Source organism: Schistocerca piceifrons, chromosome 4, assembly GCF_021461385.2.
Source record: "Schistocerca piceifrons isolate TAMUIC-IGC-003096 chromosome 4, iqSchPice1.1, whole genome shotgun sequence".
Taxonomy (NCBI): Eukaryota; Metazoa; Arthropoda; class Insecta; order Orthoptera; family Acrididae; genus Schistocerca; species Schistocerca piceifrons.
This window is the reverse complement of record NC_060141.1, coordinates 3,899,345-3,923,114: the sequence shown is the minus strand read 5'-3', so window position 1 is coordinate 3,923,114 and position 23,770 is coordinate 3,899,345. Positions and strand designations below refer to the sequence as shown.

Below are 23,770 nucleotides of genomic sequence, written 5' to 3'. Positions count from 1 at the left end.
TTCATAAAATGTAAAAAGTTATTTCTTCTGTCATGTCTTATTAGATCCTATTTCACGTGAGAGCTCATTTTTCCTCCCCCAAAAGTAAATGTATCACAGGACAAACACAAACAGTACAGTGCATATAAATTATTGTGGTGTTAAAATAACTTTCCCTCTTGGTTACATACTTCACGATAGGCCCAATCTGCATCTACAGGGTGTGATGATTTGTAAGCACCCTTATTTCTTTCTTTCTTCTTCCTGTCTCTTACTTCCACACTTACTGTTTGCTCAGCAGATGTTGAGGAATCTTTGTACACAGCTCCTGTAAACCATATGTCAATCAGCTATATTATATAGTTATTTTGCCTAGTGGAAGTAGAATCAGACTAGGATTGCAATCCTAGTCTGACTCTACTTCCACTTTTCTAGAGTAAATTCCATCTACAGTTCTGAGAAGTTCAGTTTGTTTTGTATCTCCTTCTGTTGGTTTAGAGTCACAGAAGTAGTTGAGTTATGTAGCTATTTCATATCTTAAATGGTTCATATAAATATAAATAAAACATAGCTTTTATTGTCACCAGTGTTAAATGTTACAAACTTGCCTATTAAATAAAAAAGTAAATTTAAATCAGACAACTCTTTTGAAAATGCTTCAGTTATTGGCAAAAGCAGTATCTTAAAACAGTGCAGTTTTCAGAGAAGGTAAGACTCAGACCTGCTCTAAAACTTTTCTTTTTTTAACTCTTACAGGTGGGTAAAAATTGATCACTAAAACATATACTAATAACTATTGATATAATTTCACCAGCACATTTAATATGTGTGATACTTCATGGAGTTTACAAAATCTTAAGTATTAATAAGTCACTTATTTAAAGCAAAGCATATGTCATGTCTGCAGTGTAGGGGTACCTTTATCAAAATTAACTGCTAGGTTCTGTTCGGCTTGGTGATATGGTAGTGATGTGCAGCTGCCCCGTATCACTGTGTCTGATTTGTTTTACCATCCGACAAGATGATCCGCATAACAATGAAGATTTTGCAAATACGCTTCTTGGGTTTGCCGCTGGATCGTACTGTGTAACTCGCACAATATTTCCTGGATGCAACTGCTCGACATCATCAGATGGTGGTAGCTGCTGCTGTCACTGCTGCAAGGCACGACTGATGTTGCACCGAGGAAATATTGTGCGAGTTTCACAATACGATCCGGCGGCAAACCCGAGAAGCGTATTTGCAACAGATCCGTCAGAAAAGCATGAAAAGTCACAATGAAGATTTTTTCGATGCATTTTAGAGTTGAGAATAAGGTTGTAGAAGGTATAAATTTCATCTTGCGTTCATTAAAATCATGGAAGTGTCATTCAATGGTTCCAGTAAATCACTGTGCATATGACTGTATTTAGAAACTTGAGAATGATGAACTTGGAGTACAGCCAAGTTTTTCTGTATGGGGTTTACTTTCCTTAATGTTCACTTTCCCTTGTTCTGGAAAAATGGACAGTGGACTGCTCTTAACCTAGTGTGTCTTCCCCCTCCCCCCCCTTTTCTTTTTTCTTTTCCTTTTACAACCATTACCTACTTACCTCACTGAAGAAGGTACATTTAGGAGTTAAGAGAGGTGGAACCTCCATTTTCTGCTTAAATGTTCCTAAATTTCTGTTAAATGGACAGACTAATTTTGCATTAGGAAATATATATATATTTTATTTTTTAGCCTTTCTGCATAATTAAACCATTTTGTATGTAAACTTTTCTTAACTGTGTTGCAGACAGCAGAGCTAGCTGACAGTGTAGATGATACATGGGTTGTTAGTGTCCAAAGTCCAGATCAAAGGAAACTTGTAGACACACACCCTGAAAACATACCAGTTTATGTTAAAGGGGCTTACAGAGTGTGGCTACGAGATGCTGCTGTTAATTACTTCATACTCATGCGAAAACCAGTGCAAAAACCACAAGTTGCAGCTGAAGATCCAGATGGTTTGTATATTTGTGTGTGTGTGTGTGTGTGTGTGTGTGTGTGTGTGTGTGTGTGTGTGTGTGTGTGTGTGTGTACGCGCTTGTGTAAAAGAGGCATACAAAAGGTCAAAGACTTGAGCATCAAAATCTCACTTTTCACCTTGAACATCAAAGGAGGAGGAAAGCTGTCATTTATTCCACATTCAAAAATGCCGTTCATGCAGCACTAACTCCTGTTGTCCCCAGTATCATCTGAATTATAGCTGAGAATGTGTGGTCACATGCTAAGGTGACACGTGCTCAATACATCATTAGTAAGCACCTTATACAGTACTTGCTCTGAAATCACCATAATTAGGTGTGGTTTTTCAGTGGACCTTGTATTTAACTGTAGTCACCATCTCTGTACGTTGCCTTCTGTTTCGTCTTTGCCCCCTTCCGAAACATTATGAAAGCTGAGATGTAATGTGAAACGAGTATCATAAGATCTTAAATGATAGGCTACTACTAACATCCACATTTCATTGTAGAGCTCAAAATTTTCTTCGAGTTGGAGTGGTACAGCCATAATTTTAAGGATCATTGTCAGAGAAATCATTATTAGGTAACTGAACAAGATAACTAACTTTTTAATCGCTCTGCCCCCACCCCCACTCACAACTCTTTTGAGTATGCACTTAACAAACAAGGAGCTTCAGAACTTGCAATATTACTACTTTCACTGTTCATCAAGTCTTATCCTTCTACTATTCTTTCCCAGGCTGTCCTCCTCCTGTCTTGTTCATAGATTTTTTTTATGTTCTTACTCTGCTTCAGTGTCGGTCTTCCTTGTCACCTTCTTACTCGCATGCATTCCTGAAGGCCAGTCACGTGTTAAACGTGTAAAAGGTGACTGGTACCCGGGGTGAGAGGCAGGGCCCACACGCGTTCCCTAGTGGAGGTCAGTGAGTGCCAGAGCTCTGGTACCTCCCCAACCGCCAGCCAGTCACTCGGTCTGGAGGTGGGGAGACGAGGACAGTCATAAAGGCGTGTCAGTACCCCAATAAGACGAACACCCAGAAGCAAAGAGCTCGCCATCAGAGACGCTGACAGTAATGGAGAATCAGACTGCAGCATGTGAGGGAGTCTACAAACCCCCACCCCCGCCTCCCAGTGTTAACTGTACAGGATGCCGTGCCACTTTGTCCTGCAAATGCCCTGTGTACCTTGATGAGCAGTCCATATATGAGATCTGAGTGAGGGAAGAGGTCCCTCTTACTGCTGCTCTGAAAATATACACCACCCAAATCATTCCGTAACACCACTCTCACTATCATGGCTACCAACCGATGAAGGATATGACCACAGAGACCTGTGACCTCCAGTTTAGCACCCAGTTGTAAAATCTCAGGACTAAACTACCGTCCTTGTCTAACACCACTATATCTGCACAACATGGTAATAAACATTCACCCACACATGGAGGTGACTCGTACAGAAGTATGGAAATTTGAGAGATAATACTTCAGAGATGATGATGATTTGTTTTTTTCTGGCAAGCATAAGTCCAGATCCTTGTCCAACACTGAGTGAGGTGGCCCAGTGGTTACGACTCGGGACTCGCATTTTGGAAGACAATGGTTCAAACGCCCATCTGGTCATCCTGATTTGGATTTTCCGTGATTTCTCTAAATTGTTTCAAGAAAACACTTGTATGGTTGTTTTGAAAGGGCATTGATAATTTCCTTCCCTATCCTTCAGTAATCTGAGCTTGTGCTCCGTCTCTAATGACTTCGTTGTTGATGAAATGCTAAACACTAATCTCGCCCTTCTTGTCCAAAAAATGCAAAGCAAATGATAAAACAAATAAAAAGAAATTTTCCTGCCCCTATTCTGTCTCTGAGATCCCTTCAATAACAGTCCTGTGCAAAAACATCACCCAGGAAATCTGTAGTGTGAATCACCAACTGTTCCTCTGCCATAGAGACAGCTGATAAAAACCCCTACCTCTGAAGAAATAATGGAGCAGGATCCTCCTGCTTCTGAATGCTGTAGTACAATGCGTACAAAACCAGGCACTGTGAAGCTGCCAAGATAATCGCCCCTAATATGCAGTTAACAACTGTTGGCCTTAAAATTAGCTAAACTCCGATGGAATGTATGCAGCATCAGTTCACATAGGGCATGTGAGGCAATGTCGACAATGAGGAGTAGAGCCTCCCCACAGCTTTAGAAAGCTGACAAGTCATCTTGCACGTGGCTTGTATGTGGTTAGTAAACAAATTATGCACAAGAAATATTTGCTTGTGTTTAAATTCAGTATGATAGACTGCTCCAACTGGTGAGTGGGTTGTGCATTGTCACACTTGGATTTCAGGTGAGCGCCACTACATCCACATGAGGTGGGCTTCCCTCCTCAGTCCGACAAATAATAACTCTGCAGCAGTGAAGACGGGGTAGAGCACTTCGTCAACATTATTCTCAGTGCCAGCGAAGTGTTTCGTAGCCAGGACATTTTCCTCTTTTGTTAATTCTTCTAAATGTTTTACTCTGCCTTTTTATTAATAGTATGAAAGAGAGAGATTGCTACTCACCATAAAGATGACTTGTTGAGTTGCAGACAGGCGTAATGACAAGACTGTTACATATTGACCTGTAGGCCAAAGCCTTCTTCATAAGGAACACACACATTCACACTAGCAAGCACATTTGCTTAGCGTTGGGAGGCAGGGGAGAGTGAAAAAGGAGACAAGCAGAGAAGGGAAAAAGACCAGTGGGTGCATCGGCAGAGAGAGGTGCACACTGAGGCTGAGGGGATGTGAATTGGGAGGTGGTAATAGACTGGGTGGAAACTGTTTGGTGGAGAGTGTGGGGACAGTAGGCTACTGTAGGTTGAGGCTGAGACAATTTCAGGAGCAGATAATGTGTTGTAAGGGTAACTCCCACCTGCACAGTGCAGGAAAGCTGCTGGTTGAGGGGAGGATCCACATGGCCCAGGTTTGAAGCCACCATTGAAATTGAGAATGTTGTGTTCAGCTGCACGTTGTGCCACAGGGTGATCCACTTTGCCTTTGGCCAAATTTCTACAATCTGTCCTTTTTGTAATATTTCTGATATTTCTGCGTGGACTTTCCTTTAATACTTCTTTTGTTTTTTGTAATACACTTTGTCATGTTGAGGGGCACAGATCTATCTTTAGATACCTGGTTTTACTTTTGTGAAAAATTTCTTTATTGGTCCTCGAGCCAGTGCTTCAGTGGTCTCAAACTCTGCACATTGCTGTTCTGCCTTCCTGCCTCAGAAGTGAGTGGCCGATGCTTGGGAAATGTCTTTCACTTCCCGTGATTGTGAATACTACGAGACTGCTTGTACTGTGATGAACTGGAGTATGCCTTTTCAGTGTTATGCTCCTCCACTCTGGGACCATATGACATCCACGTTCAGATGTTGCAGCACCTATCTCCTGCTGGCATGCACTTTCTCCTCGATACTAACAATTGTATCCGAAGAATAGCACATTTGCTGTGCATTGGTGCAAAGTCACTGTAATCCCTGTACCTGTGTGTGGTGAAGACAGGCAACGCTCCATTTCCCTCACCAGTAGTGTCTGCAAGGTAATGAGATGGATGAACAGCGTGCAGCTGGTATGGAGACTTGTGTCTCAGGAATAGTCAACAAACATCCAGTGTGGCTTTTGTAGACATTGTCACTCAACAGTTGACCTCCTTGTCACTTTGTTGACTCACATCATGGACAACTTTCTGTGGAAGTGTCGCACTGAAGCCATATTTTTTGATATGCAAAAGGCCTATGACACTTACTTGTCGGAGTGTGGGCCTCCTTCGTACAATGCGAATATGGGTCTTCTGAAGCCCCGTGCTCAATTTATTTGGGAGTTTTTAAAAAGGCTGGGCTTTTAATGCACATGTGGGTTTATGCTACCAGACATTTTTATTCAGAACAGGTTACCTATGACTCTATGCTAAGTATAATCTTATTTCCTATAGCAATAAACCCACTTATTCACTCTTTCCCACCAGATATCTCAGACTCTTTCTTCAGCTATGATTTTGTGGTCAATTGCAGCTCTCAGTTAACCTATTTACTTGAGCAATAACTTTGTGCTGTTTCGATCACCTCTACTATAGGAGCATAGATAATGGCTTCCACTTTTCCACCAAAAAAACCATGTATATGAATTTCTGGTGGTGAAATTAGTTCCTTCTGTGGGGTCCTGCGCACTCGTCTCTTATAGAGTGCCTAAAGGTTGCTGCTTTCTCAGATAGCTATACAACAATTCAAGCAACTCACATTAATCATTTTTATTACAATAAAGTAGACTGACAATACTTAAACTTTGGTTTACAAGAACATGCGGCAAACAATTAGTGAGATGCAAACAATCGATGTCTTTCGCTATATACAATGTGGTTTCTAGTCCAGGTCTGCTACTGCCCGTCTTCTGCTATCCGGCCATGGCTGGCAGGAGTGACACTAATGTTCTCTTCGGGTAGAGGCCGCTCCTGTGACGTCCTATTCGGTGTGCTATTGGCTGATGTCGTCTCACAGCCGTCTCTGTTCTTTCGTTCTTCAAGTTCGTGCCGGCAGTTTCGTTACGTTGGAACACCGTCCACCATCCTTACTTCTCGGTTCAGCTTCTCTTTCATCCATTAAAACCACTAAGTTCTTAGAATTAATGTTTGATAGAAAGCTATGTTGGTCCTCCCGTATGCCCTACCTGGCAGCACCCGTCTCTGTTCTCTGAATGTCCTACACTTTCTTACTTACACCTCATGAGGAGTGGGCCAGACAGTTCTCCATTGTTTCTATCTATCCTTTGATCAAAGCTGGACTATAGGTGTGTTGTATATTCATCTGCACAACCATCCACTTTACATCACCGCAAAACATTTCATCATAATGGGATCTGTTTGGCTTCTCTACCAGTCCAGTTATGAGTCTTTATGTGGAAGCAGCTGAACTCCCACTGTCACTCCACCAGGATGTTCTCAACAGCAAACACACTTGCTGATTGTCCTGTGTGCCCAGGAAATATGTTTCCTTCTTTGATACCTACCTTGACCGTGAGTATGAGCCACTCTGCTTCTTTGTTGTCTCCCAGAATTTACTTTTGTGTTCTGCTTCGAAAGCTTTAGTATGTACTACTTGCTGCATTATGAAGGGCTGAGAGACCTTCCCGCCCATTGCTTTGTGCAGAGGTCCTTTTTGGACTTACTTCACTTCCAAAGAATATTAGTCCAGCTTCAGTCATTTGCTTGACATTTCTGGATCCTCTTATAAAGTTTGAAAGACCACCTTCATTTACACTGGTGGCTCTAAGGATGACAGAGGTACTGGATGCATGTCTGTTATTGGTGAAGAGGATTTTAGGTATTGCCTTTTGGACCTGTACTCTTATTTTCACTGCAGAGCCCTCCCATTTATCAGGCCACATGCTTAGTGCCACAGAATCTCTAAATGTTTTGAATGCCATGATCCTCTGAGTGCTCAGCAGTTTTCATGTGCTGTACACATACAGCAAATCCAGGTATGCCTTAATTAGCTCACTGATGCTGGCACTGGTGTGTTGTCATATTGGTTCTTTGATACGTCAGCGTGTTTGGAATGAGGCTCCTATTTTATTTTTCTTCTTCTTCTGAGGCTGCCAGTCTACACCCCGGCCTTGTAGTTGCCGTGTCCCCTCAGAAGATCTTAATATTGCTGTACATGGGAACATTTTATCATTTTGGAATGCACACTGGTCATCTCTCTGTGGGAATGAGCTTGGGGAGGTTAAACCTCCCAATGGATTAGATGTCTTCCTTAGGACCATCTCATCGTCAGGTGATGGCTTTAGCTATACTGTATATCGGGCACAGTCTTTTCAACCACAATCATTGTCTGTTGACTGGCGGCCCCATACCACTTTGCGATGACTGTAACAAACCAATAACAGTACACCACTTTCTAACTCAATGTCAGTTTCTTAACCCTCTGTGTTTTATGAGAATGAAGTCTTTCACAACAGCACTGATACGTAAAACATTCTCGGTTTTCTTGTTGCATTAATTCGCAATAAAATCTCGAGCTATCGACGATAGCCTCCTTTGTCACGGTCAGGAGCAACTGACTGTCTTCACTGCTGCTGTGGTGGCCTTATACAGCCCAGGGACGGACGGCTCCTGATTGGTTGGCTTGTGATTGATTGGCGATTATGTACTGCCGTTGCAGACAGTGTCAGTGTTTGCGCTGGTGGTGCCACTGCTTCTGTGGGAATGTAAAAACTGCAAGGAATGTCTCTGCTGCTTCTCTGCATCGAGCTCTCATTTCCGTGCACTGCTCAGATAATATTCGCTATCACATTTAAAGTTCTTCTCGCTCATTCGTATTTCAACAGCCTCCTTAATAACAGAATCCCAGTATGTGGAGGCATGGGCAAAATTTTTGTTCCATAAAACAGTATTTTATGTTTGTTAGTGAGGCTGTGCTCCGCAATTGCCAATTTCTCTATTTTTAATATGCCATTGGTGTTCTGCACAGCGGTCGGAAACTGTAAGAGTACATATTACTTTCCTCTACGGGGAGCACATTGCGTGCCAGGTTCGTCAGCTGGAGAAACTGCACGTCAAATATGCACAGTTGCGGAGTAATTTGGCATTTCTGCAACACTGTCAGGATAAGGAGATTGTGCCAAAGTTTGCTGTGGTTAAACACCATATCAAAATGGTTGTAATGAAGAATATATTATGGAAGACCAGCCAGGTGATTGTCAAAGAAAGGTTATGACACACAAGGTACAAACTGGATTTTAATGCACGCAGTTTATATAGTTGCCATCTTTTGTTACCTACAGTTTTCTCACCTTTTGGCTGGGAGTGGGTCGATCTGATGACGGCTGCTCATCAAAAAAGCTCATCTTAGCAATACATCGGCTAAACAAGTAAAGAAATTTGAGCATCTTGCAGGTATGCAAAGATCAGAGTCATCGTTTGAAACAGCATGCACTGTTGTCAACCTGTCTGACAAGAACCTGGACAAAGGAGCTACCTTGGCTCTTAATAAAGGTTTGAATTTTGCTCCTGCGCCACGTACTATACCCATCGTGGATCCTATCAGTGGAGGACGATGCCGACGAAGTGAGGCTTATTACCAGTCGCTTTTTGGCCTCAGCTGAGCCTCCCAAATCTAATATCAGTAGAGAGGAGAGAGGTGGGCTCCATTTACTTCGGAGAAATGAAGGTTTTGTCATATTACCACCTGGCAAAGGAAATGCCACCGCCATTCTTAATACTATTGAATATCATAGCAAAATGACATCAGTATTGAAGGACAACACGTCTAAATGTTTTAAACGGGACACAGATCTGAAACTTCCTGGCAGATTAAAACTGTGTGTCGGACCGAGACTCGAACTCGGGACCTTTGCCTTTTGCGGGCCAGTGCTCTACCGTCTGAGCTACCCAAGCACGACTCATACCCCGTCCTCACAGCTTTAATTCCGCCAGTACCTCGTCTCCTACCTTCCAAACTTCACAGAAGCTCTCCTGCGAACCGTGCAGAACTAGCACTCCTGAAAGAAAGGATATTGCGGAGACATGGTTTAGCCACAGCCTGGGGGATGTTTCTAGAATGAAATTCTCTCTCTACAGCAGAGTTTGTTCTGATATGAAACTTCCTGGCAGATTACAACTGTGTACTGGACCGAGACTCGAACTCTGGACCTTTGCCTTTCGCGGGCCAGTGCTCTACCCTCTGAGCTACCCAAGCACGACTCACGCCCCGTCCTCACAGCTTTAAAACTGCCATGCTGTGGCTAAGCCATGTCTCTGCAATATCCTTTCTTCCAGGAGTGCTAGTTCTGCAAGGTATGCAGGAGAGCTTCTGCGAAGTTTGGAAGGTAGGAGATGAGGTACTGGCGGAATTAAAGCTGTGAGGATGGGGCGTGAGTCGTGCTTGGGTAGCTCAGTTGGTAGAGCATTTGCCCACGAAAGGCAAAGGTCCCGAGTTTGAGTCTCAGTTTTAATCTGCCAGGAAGTTTCAGTATTATTAGCCTTTCAAAAAAGAGTGAGAATTGAGTTATCAAGAAATTTCTTCTTGAACTTCCAAAATATCTTGCTCACTCAACAAACATGATTTATTTGTAGCATAATTACAGCAAAGTGCGAAACGGAACAAGTACATGCACAAAATTGTCAGAGGCATCGCATATTGGTTCAGCCATTCATGGCAGCAGTTGTTTTGTTTGCTAATGTACCTTTCAGAATAATTATAGAAATTGACTACAAGAAGGCAACACCTGTCCTTTGACAGGTAGTGAGACATCCGTACTTTGTTCTCATATGAAATGAGTCCAGTTTCTGAGTGAAAGATGGCTCGTGCATTTATTAAATTGAGGCCCAGGCTATACTCGGGCAAGATGTCGGCTGAGTGGTGCTGAGGCTTGGACTCTAAAGTGCTAAAAGGGGATGTCATTCAAGTTGTTGACTTTACTGCTCCACTGTGTTTGTTGCTTTTTTAAACTATTATTTAATGTCCTTTGTCATTGGTCCTTACAGTTTTACCCACCTCTTAATGCTGATTAGGCTCTTGTGTGTTATCTATCCTCAAGAACCGTGGAGTGCTTTACTTAGAAATCAGCCCTTTGTAAGTTAGGATTTGACAAATGATTTCACAAATGTTAAAACAGCTGTGTGTGTAAGACTAAGATTCATATCCCCTTTTACTTTCTCAAGTATGTGATGTAGTGGTGGTGACATTTCTGGAAAAGTTTTTGAATTGGAGACAAGCGGATCTAATCTTAGTATCACCTTGTAGTATTTTAACATTGGAAATTGTATTTAGTTAAATAAACTCTAGTAGTACTTCACTAGATGTATGTTATCTGTTTAAAAAGTGCAAACAGCTTTGACTTGCTAGCATTGGCTGAGACAAGAATCATCATATTATGTAATTGTGTAGATCAGAGGTTCCCAACAAAATTTTCTCGAGGACCCCCTCATCGAGCACGATTGGTACCTTGTCATATCACAGTAGCAAGTACCTAAAGAAGCCAAATTAAGAGTTTCTCTATACGTTTTCTATTTTTGGTACTTAGAGCTGTTATCATACGAAATATATTTAATATATTTTTTATTCTAATAGCATCTTGCGGACCCTTCTGGCAAAGCTCATGGACCCCTGGGGGTCTGCGAACCACCTGTGGGAAACCACTGGTGTAGATAATAAAATCTACCCATCAAGCAGCAGCAGGAGAACACACATATAAAGCTATTTAAATTTGCAAGCTTTCGGAGCCAGTGGCTCCTCCTGGCAGAAGGTTTGAAGGGGATGGAAGAGGCATGAAGGAAAAGGACCAAGGACTCAGCCAAAGGGTGGGGGGAGGGGGGAGTTGGTCCAAGGGAGTCCAGAGCCCTCCTATCACCTAAATGAAATTACACACAACTTATTTGCCATGTAGTGAAATTGAGATATGTTTATTTTCAATCATATGACGAAAAATTATTGATAGTCAGCAAGGCCAACGATAGATTTAAACTATCTACACATCCATAGCACTTCATGCAAGACCAATTGTTGGCCTTACTTGAGCTTAGTTGTTTTTTTAATCAGTTCAGTTCTTACTTGCAGTTGAAGTGAATGTTAAGTACTACCATTTATTGTTTTTGTGCAGTGTGCTGTTGTAATAGTTTCTAATTATGGATACATTATTAATAAGAAAAAGGAGGAAAGCAGATTTTTATTCATCTGCCAGCTTTATGCTAAGTTAAAAATGTGTATGCACTACTATAATAGCCTAATTACCAATCTATAGCAGTTAAATGTTGGCACTGCAGTCATTATTTGGAGACTGCTAGAACTTCAGGGTTCCAATATTTCAGTATTTCCCTAGTCAGCTAAGTGGTAAATACCATAACAAATAATGTTAAATTAAAATAAATGCATCAAAATACACTTGGATTTGTCTGTGTCATCCAAAAATCATGCTGATCAACAAAAATATCACCCAGATTGTAATGGTTGCATTTCTTTAAAATATTTGCTCAGTATTCTATCATTAGTAGCCAAAATATCACCAAATCTGGCCATCCGGTGGTACTCAATTATGAAAGCCAGTTCCGATGGAATGATGGGGAGAGGTTTGTGGAGAGGGAGGAATGACAGCACATGCCATAGTTTGCTTGTTTCTAAAAGATTTTTTTCATCGGGCAGCTTGAATTCATCGGAGCCGACAGTGCCCTTCGTTCCTCCCTCCCCCTTTCATCTCAAACCTATTTATATTCTTGTAATACTATAATAACTGAAGCCAGCTATTCCATGCACAGTTAAATCTTAAAATATGCATGTATTCATGCACTATCAAATTACTAAACATCCACAATTAAATGAAGAACATACAGTCAGAATTCAGTCTTTTGTTGTGATGCATTTTATTTTATTTTATTTTAAAACGATGTACAACAAGCAGTTTTTCCAAACTCTCCACTGGCTTCAGGTAGCTCTGCACATTGAGCCACTGAGCTAGCAATCCCTGGATTCGGGAGGCAGGATGGTTTGAATCCATCTACTGGCAACCTTGAAAATGGTTTTCAGCAGTTTCCCATATTCTTTTTACGCTAGTGCTTAGGTTGGTCCCTTACTATAGGCCACAGCTAATTCCTTCCGAACACCATTCTTTGCTGACAGAATCCAATGCCCTTAAAGATGCAACCCGTCTGCTTAAATGAAAAGAGCTGTATTGAAAGTGAGCTGAGCATCTCTTTGGAGAGTCTTGGCACTAAAAGCCATATGATAAATAAATAATAATACAAATGCTCCTTCCTTAGGCTCACACATTCATCTGATTGGATATTCTTTTAAAGCAGAAAATGATCTTTCTTTTATTGCAAGACATGACAGATGCATATTTAAATGAGGAAATTTGGAAAGTTTAAGGTCGAATAATTTCAGACCCTTCGCATTTTCGCCACAAAAAAATGTTCTAGCATCTCTGTCGCACAGAGATTCTTTATTCCGAAAGCCCTGTTGGTAATAATCACGGTGTCCCTAAAATTAGAGCTTCTGCACTCTTGATCACTTCATCAGCTCAAATGCAGACTGAAAGAAGAGCAGTGTAAAATGACCTTGGATGATGAAGGGAGATTGGAGCATGATTGCTTCTTAGTGATATGCCAATATACAGCACTCTTAAGCAACAAGATTGTATCTCCACTTGATGAGAGCTCAGAGATCAATTTTGAATAAAATGGTTTATTGTTCTTTACAGAAATTTTAAAAATAAATGAAAAACATGACTCTTTCAAGATCCTTTTTAAGAAATCAGATCTCCCCCTCCCCCCCCCCCCCTCCCCCTCTCTTTTGACAAAATCCTGGCTACATCCTAGAAAGGTCTGGTGAGGCTTAGGAAATGGGGAGAATTTGGATAAGTTGCACAGAACCTCGGGTCAGGGTCAACTTACTTGACGGAATAAGGAAAGACATATTTTTGGGGACTGCACCAGACGAGATTTGAAACAGCAATACACCACCATTCTCACCTGATCCTTCACTGGACATAATTAAACCACTAGCCTAGTTCAGAAGCCGGTTTCCCGGGCCATCACATCCAATGCTGGTATTGCTGATCCCTCCAAAAAACAACTTAGGAGTACACCTCTTGTCATTCCCTATTATCGTGGTCTTGAATGGGTTAATCAACTACTTCAACAAGGCTATGACTTTAAAATCACACCCTGAAATGAGATCCATTGTGTCAAACATTTTGCTCAGCACATCTAAAATAGCCATTTCTTGCCTCCCAATCTCCACAATATCCTTGTCAGACCCTATGCTCCTTCCCATTTTGCTAACATATGGCTCCTACCACTGTTACTGTCTCCACAGTAAGACTAGCAGTATGTACTCTCCTACCACCACCTACACATCGTATACCAGCTACTATGTAAACACTGTGTGGCCTTTTATTAGTTGACCACAATATTATTGCACCTGGGAGTGAAGGCGCGCTTTGGTTGGTTTATCATCAATTTTTATTGTGATATGCCATGGGGATGAGCTGAACCACTTGATATATATGCCCAAGTGTCCTGAAGACATTCACAGTGTGATGGGTTTCTTTGAACACCACTGTACTTGTTCAATCTAACATCACTGCGTGTTCTGTTAATGGCCACAGGAGGCCAAATGCAGTAATACAGTGGTCGTGTAGTACATCAGCATGACAACCATAATATTATCAGTTAGGATTAATGGGTATAGGCAGAGGATATATACTGGCAACACACAATATCCTGTTGCAGAGCATGCTCTAAAACATGACAGTCGTGACCTATGTGCCCGTCTCACCACATGTGCCATCTAGATTCTTCCCCCAGACACCAATTGCTTAGAACTCCACAGGTGGGAACTGGCATTACAGCTTGACCTCGGTTCTCACCACCCACTTAGCCATAACTTATGTTAATTTCTTCAATCTCAGAATTTCTTCACAGTAACCATTCCTTTCTTCACTCCCTTTTAGTTCTCTACATCTTTCATTTTCTGACCTGTCCATCCCCCCCCCCCCCCCCCCCTCTCATCACCATTATGTACAATGCACTTAGCCTTCCACTCTTATTAAGTATTGTACAATGTTTTAGCAATAATCTTTGCCTTGAGTATTACCCTGCCTTCCACCTTTAAGCTCTCAGGTTTTCAAATCTTATCCGGTGTACTCACCAACAATCAGTCTTTCCTTCTCATCCTGTCTAGTAAGTGTCCTCTAACCTGAGGCTCTGGGTGGCTTTTCCAAACTCTCCCCATTTCCTAAACCTCACCAGCTCCTTTCCATTACACCTCTTCCTTCCCCTTCAACCCTTCTGCCAGGAGGAGGAGCCACTGCCTCTAGAACCTTGCAAATTTAAATACCTTTATATATGTGTTCTCCTACTGCCAATTGGTGAGTAGACTTTTTGTCTATCCAATTACATTATAGTTTCAAAAACTGGTTATTTTTGTTAATCATCATATTAGTATTACTGTTAGCTCTTACCCAAATTGCCTTAAACTGTGCGCGAGAGTAAATGTAGTTTGAAGCTGTAGCTTTTGCTCATTATCGTAATTAAACATCAGAAATTGTATTGACTCAGTAGAAATAAAATAACAAATAAGTAGAGCAAAAGGTTAAGTGTAAAAGCAGGAGCACAAAGGTAGAAAAATTGGATCACTACAAACTGGAAAACATTAAACATTGCATTAATTACACCCATATCATACACTCTACATCTGTTGAGTTTCTCTCATGTATATTTTGCCGCCAATGTACATCATTTTCTTTGTCCTGTAGTAAAAACTAAGCTAAGCAAAGTTTTATGATATAAAATACATATTTTAAGACTTGCATATGAATTGATTTGTTGTATAGTGTTCTCAGGAGGAATAGAAAATCTTTTAGGAGGTGGTAGTGTAGACAAATTAGAATAAAAAAATTTCATTTGCCATACATTGAATTTTCATTGATTACAGAGGCAAAATTAGTTATGCAGATAAGAAACACATTATCATTTGATATGTTGGTACAACTGTTGCAGGGGTTTATTTATTAATGTCATTTTGGTTGTGCTTAAGTGTATATATTTGAAGTGTTCAACACTGATTATGGTTATTTATTGACCAGTTCCATGGTATTGTTTAAGCGTCGCCTTATAGGTCCTCATTTTCTAGACTTCCCTGAAAATGAGCTTCCAGCATTATTCCAAGAGTTTTCTTTTATTAACAAGCATAGGTTATGTCCTTCCAGCATAATGCACATTCTAAATGTCTGGGGACATCATCTAAACCTGATGCTGTCCTGAACATGGAGCATCAGAAATGGTCATGTTTTTTGGCTACATAAGTCCCCGGTGGGCATTATCAATTTAGATTTTTGCTTGTGGGGATAGTTGAAAGGCAAGACACAAGAGCTGACGTAACCATTTGGATTACGAATGGTGCTGCCCTCATAAAAGAGCGCCAAGACTATCTCGGAACTAAATGTGTTGTTGGCAACCAAAAGTTCACTGAAGTCATGGAATGAGGGGTGGGGTGGGGGTGGGGGTGGGGGATGGGAGTTATGAAGATCAACTTTGAACTTAATGATTTGTCTTTGCTTAATACTTTTTGTGAGTGTCCATTGGGTTATATTTTGATAACTGTATCTCTGCATGTTACAACTGTATCTCTGTATCCTGTAAAAATTGCAAACAACCCCCTTATATGATTCTCATAAGTTAACAGACAAATGTGCAACATAGTATCAATTTAATTCCAGCAAGTTCCATATTGAATTCATGTGAATCACTGTCTAATGTTGCAGATGTAAGCAATCTAAGGGATCCTGTCATCGATACATCGGGAGACAGAATTACTGCTGTTGTGCAAGCACCCAGTGTACACGAACAAGATGATGGCACGATATTGGCCATGTGTGCTACTGGTACTTCAAGCAGAGATTCTCTGCTTTCTTGGATTAGATTGCTGGAAGCTGACGGAAATCCACAGTTAGCTAAGATACCTGTTGTGTTCACTTTGAAATCTCCACCAGGAGACAAACTGTTTTTAGAGGAAGGAATAATAAGTGAAGAACAAAAAACTATCCCACCCAGCAAATGAAGTGAAGTGCTTCCCAATTGTGCTGTGTGATTGGTGCCTCATCTTTTGTCAACTGCATGGTAAATAATGCAGATTGACAGTTATCAAAATAAAAGCTAAATAAAACTTAGTTTGTGCTCGTGCAGTGCTTATAATTTATTTCCTTTGAAACAGTGCAATTTTAGTAAGACTCTTAAGTCAATGTACGAAATGTAATATATGGTGGAGAAAAATTATTCAATAATGAAGTTGGAGCAGGGTAGGTAATGTCAAATGAACAAAATTTTCTAAATGACAATAAGTCGGAAATGCACCATTGTGAAGCTATGGCTACAGAACCGGCAACTCGGCTTCATTTGTCCAGTGAATGTGTTCTGGATTGTCTAGCATTGCAGTTTTCTCTGACTAAGCTGCTGCTATGTAATGCTTATTTTCTTTTAATGTAATTACAGTACTTTTAGCATTGCTGATTCAGTACTGAAGCTGTACCCAGTAAATATTACAGATAATTCCTGTCTAATGTAACTAGCCATTCAGAAATTTAAAGTTTGACAAATGTTATTTTTTAGCTGAATTAATTATCTTCAGCTAATTTAATTAGTAACTGCACTCTTTAGCGTAGCAAATATTAACTGGAACAGGTTAGTTTAAAAGCACAAACTTTCATAAGCTCATTTCTCATTGGTTGTTGTTTTGATGGCTGTAGTTCCACTGTGCTGTGCAGTTTTAACTTATGGTTATCTGCAAAATTTTGCAGATACCTTAGCCTACTTTTACCTTATTATTAGTTACTATTCTTGACCCTGCAAAAGGACCCTAGACATGCAACATGCATTCTGTATTAAGTTCCATCGTAATACTACAAGTTATAACATCTGTAGATGGTATCATCAGTTTGAAGACAAAAGCTGCCTCTGCAAAGGGAAGAGTGTGGAAAAACCATGAGTGACTGTAGAGCATGTTGAACGAGTGAGAGCCTTCCATGCTTGTTGTTGTTGTGGTCTTCAGTCCTCAGACTGGTTTGATGCAGCTCTCTATGCTACTCTATCCTGTGCAAGCTTCATCATCTCCCAGTACCTACTGCAACCTACATCCTTCTGAATCTGCTTAGTGTATTCATCTCTTGGTCTCCCTCTACGATTTTTACCCTCCATGCTGCCCTCCAATACTAAATTGGTGATCCCTTGATGCCTCAGAACGTGTCCTACCAACCGATCCCTTCTTCTGGTCATGTTGTGCCACAAACTTCTCTTCCCCCCAATCCTATTCAATACTTCCTCATTAGTTATGTGATCTACCCATCTAATCTTCAGCATTCTTCTGTAGCACCACATTTCGAAAGCTTCTATTCTCTTCTTGTCCAAACTATTTATCGTCCATGTTTCACTTCCATACATGGCTACACTCCATACAAATACTTTCAGAAATGACTTCCTGACACTTAAATCTATACTCGATGTTAACAAATTTCTCTTCTTCAGAAACGCTTTCCTTGCCATTGCCAGTCTACATTTTATATCCTCTCTACTTCGAAAATCATCAGTTATTTTACTCCCCAAATAGCAAAACTCCTTTACTACTGTAAGTGTCTCATTTCCTAATCTAATTCCCTCAGCATCACCCGACTTAATTAGACTACGTTCCATTATCCTCATTTTGCTTTTGTTGATGTTCATCTTATATCCTCCTTTCAAGATGCTATCCATTCCGTTCAATTGCTCTTCCAAGTCCTTTGGTGTCTCTGACAGAATTACAATGTCATCGGCGAACCTCAAAGTTTTTATTTCTTCTCCATGGATTTTAATACCTACTCCGAATTTTTCTTTTGTTTCCTTTACTGCTTGCTCAATATACAGATTGAATAACATCGGGGAGAGGCTACAACGCTGTCTTACTCCCTTCCCAACAACTGCTTCCCTTTCATGTCCCTCGACTCTGCCATTTGGTTTCTGTACAAATTGTAAATAGCATTTCGCTCCCTGTATTTTACCCCTGCTAGTTTTTCCATTCGTCTGTAAAGAATTTGTGTTAGTATTTTGCAGCTGTGGCTTATTAAACTGACTGTTCGGTAATTTTCACATCTGTCAACACCAGCCTTCTTTGGGATTGGAATTATTGTATTCTTCTTGAAGTCTGAGGGTATTTCGCCTGTTTCATACATCTTGCTCACCAGATGGTAGAGTTTTGTCAGGACTGGCTCTCCCAAGGCCGTCAGTAGTGCCAATGGAATGTTGTCTACTCCGGGGCCTTGTTTCGACTCAGGTCTTTCAGTGCTCTGTCAAACTCTTCAAGCAGTATTGTATCTCCCATTTCATCTTCATCTACATCCTCTTCCATTTCCATAATATTGTCCTCAAGTTCATCGCCCTTGTATAGACCCTCTATATACTCCTTCCACCTTTCTGCTTTCCCTTCTTTGCTCAGAACTGGGTTTCCATCTGAGCTCTTGATGTTCATACAAGTAGTTCTCTTATCTCCAAAGGTCTCTTTAATTTTCCTGTAGGCAGTATCTATCTTACCCCTAGCGATATGTGCCTCTACATCCATTTTGCACTTCCTGTCGATCTCATTTTTGAGACGTTTGTATTCCTTTTTGCCTGCTTCATTTACTGCATTTTTATATTTTCTCCTTTCATCAATTAAATTCAATATTTCTTCTGTTACCCAAGGATTTCTACTAGCCCTCGTCTTTTTACCTACTTGATCCTCTGCTGTCTTCACTACTTCATCCCTCAAAGCTACCCATTCTTCTTCTACTGTATTTCTTTCCCCCATTCTTGTCAATCGTTCCCTTATGCTCTCCCTGAAACTCTGTACAACTGCTGATTCTTTCAGTTTATCCAGGTCCCATCTCCTTAAGTTCCGACCTTTTTGCAGTTTCTTCAGTTTTAATCTACAGGTCATAACCAATAGATTGTGGTCGGAGTCCACATCTGCCCCTGGAAATGTCTTACAATTTAAAACCTGGTTCCTAAATCTCTGTCTTATCATTATATAATCTATCTGATACCTTTTAGTATCTCCAGGGCTCTTCCATGTATACAACCTTCTTTCATGATTCTTAAACCAAGTGTTAGCTATGATTAAGTTATGCTCTGTGCAAAATTCTACCAGACGGCTTCCTCTTTCATTTCTCCCCCCCAATCCATATTCACCCACTACATTTCCTTCTCTCACTTTTCCTACTCTCGAATTCCAGTCACCCACGACTATTAAATTTTCGTCACCCTTCACTATCTGAATAATTTCTTTTATCTCATCATACATTTCTACAATTTCTTCGTCATCTGCAGAGCTAGTTGGCATATAAACTTGTACTACTGTAGTAGGTGTGGGCTTCGTATCTATCTTGGCCACAATAATGCGTTCACTGTGCTGTTTGTAGTAGCTTACCCACATTCCTATTTCCTATTCATTATTAAACCTACTCCTGCATTACCCCTGTTTGATTTTGTGTTTATAACCCTGTAGTCACCTGACCAGAAGTCTTGTTCCTCCTGCCGCCGAACTTCACTAATTCCCACTATATCTAACTTTAACCTATCCATTTCCCTTTTTACATTTTCTAACCTACCTGCCTGATTAAGTGATCTGACACTCCACGCTCCGATCCGTAGAACGCCAGTTTTCTTTCTCCTGATAACGGCATCCTCTTGAATAGTCCCCGCCCAGAGATCCGAATGGGGGACTATTTTACCTCCAGAATATTTTACCCAAGAGGACGCCATCATCATTCCATGCTTAGCTCCAAGAAAACAGTTCTGAAGGCTAGTCGTGTATTAGCAATTCTGGTGAAATCTGTGTTGAGATGTAAGGAGATACTACATCCTTTTTGTTTGCAGTTGGTACAAGCTCTAAAAAAATGTTCAAATGTGTGTGAAATCTTTTGGGACTTAACTGCTAAGGTCATCAGTCCCTAAGCTTACACACTACTTAACCTAAATTATCCTAAAGACAAACACACACACCCATGCCCGAGGGAGGACTCGAACCTCTGCCGGGACCAGCCGCACAGTCCATGACTGCAGCACCTTAGACCGCACGACTAATCTCGCGCAGCCAAGCTCTAAAGCGCGCAGACTGTGGTTTACATGCCTACTTTGAAAAAGAAATGTTGCTGCATGACGAAGATTTTCTGTATCGTGTTATCTTCATTGATGAATTGACATTTCACCTAACTGTAAATGTGAGTGCACATAATGTACACATCTGTAGTCAGCAAATTGCCACAAGATAGTACAGTTGCAATGAGATTTTCCTAAACTTAATGTTTTTTGTGCCATATCCCAGCAGAAAGGTTATGGGCGTTTCTTTTTTGGCAGAGCAACTATACAGCAATGCTGGTTTATGAGAGCAGCACTCCAGGCAGCTGATACATCCCTGGTTCAATTAGGGTTAAGTGGCTGCAACCAGTGCTCTCCTTGGTGGCAAGAGGTGGTCCACACAGAGTGCCATAAGCAGATTTGTCCTTTTGGTCACTTCATGTTGTTATTTTAAGCTTCTGTTGCATCTATAACAACTATTGTCTATTCCATATAGTTGCTATGGTTTACTGTGTTGACTGGATTGTTACTAGCTGTTCACTGGTGACTACACTTGGATTTTTGCCTTTGTGCATTGGACTTGTACTGTGTGCAAACTATTCTTGTGTCTCGAGTCCAGTAAACAAAATGTGTGCCACAATCACAACAGTGGTGAGACAATACAAATCTATAGTGCTGCTAGATAGGTGCAACATTACTAAGAGTTTTGAAAAGTCTCCAGCAACAAATGACCTTGCATCAGCTGCAGTTTGGAGCTCAGCAGGAGCTGCCTCAGCAGCAGATGGCCGTATAACAACAGCAACAATAACAACAACAACAGTTACCACCATTTTAAAACCATGGAATAGCAACAGTTACCATTATATCAGACCAGCACTGGTTGGTAAGTATTCATACATCGCTGTCATGTCACAACTTTTAAAGTATATGATCCTGATCTTTAGAAATCATTATTTTTGTTAGGTGACCCATGGATTGTCCCTCTGGAGAGCGAAATGAGATGTCAGGATGATAGTAGATTTGTTTAATTGACTTCTTTATTCCTGCCCTCGGCCATATTACATCTGGAACTGCTTCATAGAAGCATCCAGTTGCCTCTCTCATGAAACAATAAATCTCTGGCATCACAGACAGAAAAGAGTGGGGCTGACAATGGCATCACTTGAATGCTGCCGTTCGCGATGTTCCTGGGTGTGACTATGATGACAGCGTGGCAGCCCTCGTGACTCGAGGCAGGCTGCCCCATCCTTTGACCGAACAGCAGACCTCGCACTGCATTTGCTCCAGATGTCACAGGCTCTTGGTGAAAGCTGTGAAACTGAGACGAGAATATTTTAGTAGTACTTTGAAGTCTAGCCTATGTTCATTTAGAGCTTAAGGCACGTACTCTAAACTCCTCCTCGGTGGCAAGTGAGAAAAGACTTCCATCTGTTCACTAATGTATTGCAGGGTCAGTTGTTGATACACCGCACCCAGCTGCCTCTCCTCTTGGGGGCTCACCACTCCTCGGTGAGTTCGAGCCTGGCTACCACAGGGCCCCAGCCTTTGCAGCATCTTTTCCCTTTCTGTGCTGCATGTCTATCTTCCTGCTATTCTTTTTCCCCTCTCCCTTGAGGAACATGTCTGATATTTTGGGAATTTATTCTAAAGTTTTAGTAGCCTGATATCAGAACAATCTCTCATCTGTTTTATCTCTCTTTCTTCATTTAGCCTCTCCTACCTTCCTCCACATAGATGTTTGAGGTTCCCCTTTGTTTCTTCTTCTTCTTCTTCTTCTTCCTTCCTTCATTCCTTCCTGTGCACACATTAAGGCCGGCACACACGTTTGACACATAACAGGTGACTAGGTAGGGCATAATTGCCAGCCCCAGGTTGACAGGTAGGGATCACGCTTACCCCTGCTACAGCCCAGGCCCAGGGAGGGGTGATTGCCTGAGCTGTTACCTTCCCAGACTGCCAATTGGTCCCCCTGTCAGGAGTTCGGGAGGTATGAACAATAACCTAAGGCGAGTGAGCCCCCTTCTGAGGGGAAGGGGGGGGGGGCCTCCCAGTTTGAAGGAGCATGACATTGGAGACACTGGGAGTCATTGAGGGATTTTCTTGCAATGACCCAATCACCATCTCAGTCTACATTTTCTAAACGTAAGCAGAATGAGGCTAAAGATTCAAAGAATCTCCCAGCTACACCTTGGTTCCTCATGGTAACATATATTGAACGAAGTCAGTCCTTTGCTACGGTTAATCCATTCATTATTCGGGAAGGTTTTGACGCAATTGCGGGCCCTGTGTAATCGTGCTCTCGTTTACATAATGGAACTTTGCTTTTGGAGACCAATTGTGATTTGCAGATTGACTGTTGTCAGGTGTGCCTTTGTCATTGTCACCATCCATTTTCAGTATTCACAGTAGAGTTCTTCGTTCTGTATCAGGCCATGCAGTACATATGGTGACACAGACTTTTTAATTGTGTCATCTGCTCTGATTCTCTCAATGCCCTTCAAAGCCTCTGTGTGCTGTACACAGTCCATCCCTTAGTGCAACGGATCCAAGGAAGTTTTCACTTGCTCACTCTTGAGGGAGCCACTGTGATGTTCACGTGAGTTTCTGGTCACATCAGTCTGAGGGGGAAAGAGGCTGCTGACATTGCTGCCAATACTGCAGTCCTCCACCCTCGGTCTGCTAACTCTATCATCCCTTCATATTATCTCTATGTTGCCATCTTTCAGCAGGTGGTGTCATTTTGGCATCACCACTGGTCTTATCTTCACAGGAACATGCTCCAGAGAATTAACCTTCTCCCAGCAGCTTGCCTGACCCCATCTGCACCCCCACCCCCCCACCCCCCATCCCCCACAGTATGGAGTACCACCGGCGAGGCTTGAGTGGAGGTCATGTGCGAGTCAGCAGGCGCACAACCGGGTTTTCCATCTCAGTTGAGGCAGAGGCGGAGTGACTGGCGGCATGTCCACCTCATAGTCGGTTAACCAGCAGAGTCGGACGATGCGTCAATTGACCCGAGAGCAGGCTGTTGTACTGCCCCCACTGCAATGTCGCTGGCGTCCGTAGTGATGAACAACTCGACCGACAGGTCAGGATGGGCGAGTGTCACGGCGTGAACTAAGGAAGTTTTTAGAGCCTTGAAGGCCTCCAGCTTAGGTTCAGTCCAACGAACTGGTTTAAGGCCTGAAGTCTGTTTG

The 23,770-nt window shown here is 41.7% G+C and overlaps 1 protein-coding gene across 1 annotated transcript in view; it reads left to right on the top strand.

Annotated features, from left to right (window-relative positions):
• LOC124794875 (evolutionarily conserved signaling intermediate in Toll pathway, mitochondrial) overlaps positions 1-16,670 on the top strand; it is a 110,963-nt gene extending 94,293 nt beyond the window's left edge. Inside the window, exons 3-4 of the mRNA XM_047258557.1 lie at positions 1,758-1,968; positions 16,256-16,670. Of these exons, the coding sequence (XP_047114513.1) occupies positions 1,758-1,968; positions 16,256-16,551 (507 nt within the window). The 3' untranslated portion in view covers positions 16,552-16,670. The remainder of the gene's footprint in view (positions 1-1,757; positions 1,969-16,255) is intronic.
• The last annotated feature ends 7,100 nt before the right edge of the window (positions 16,671-23,770 follow it).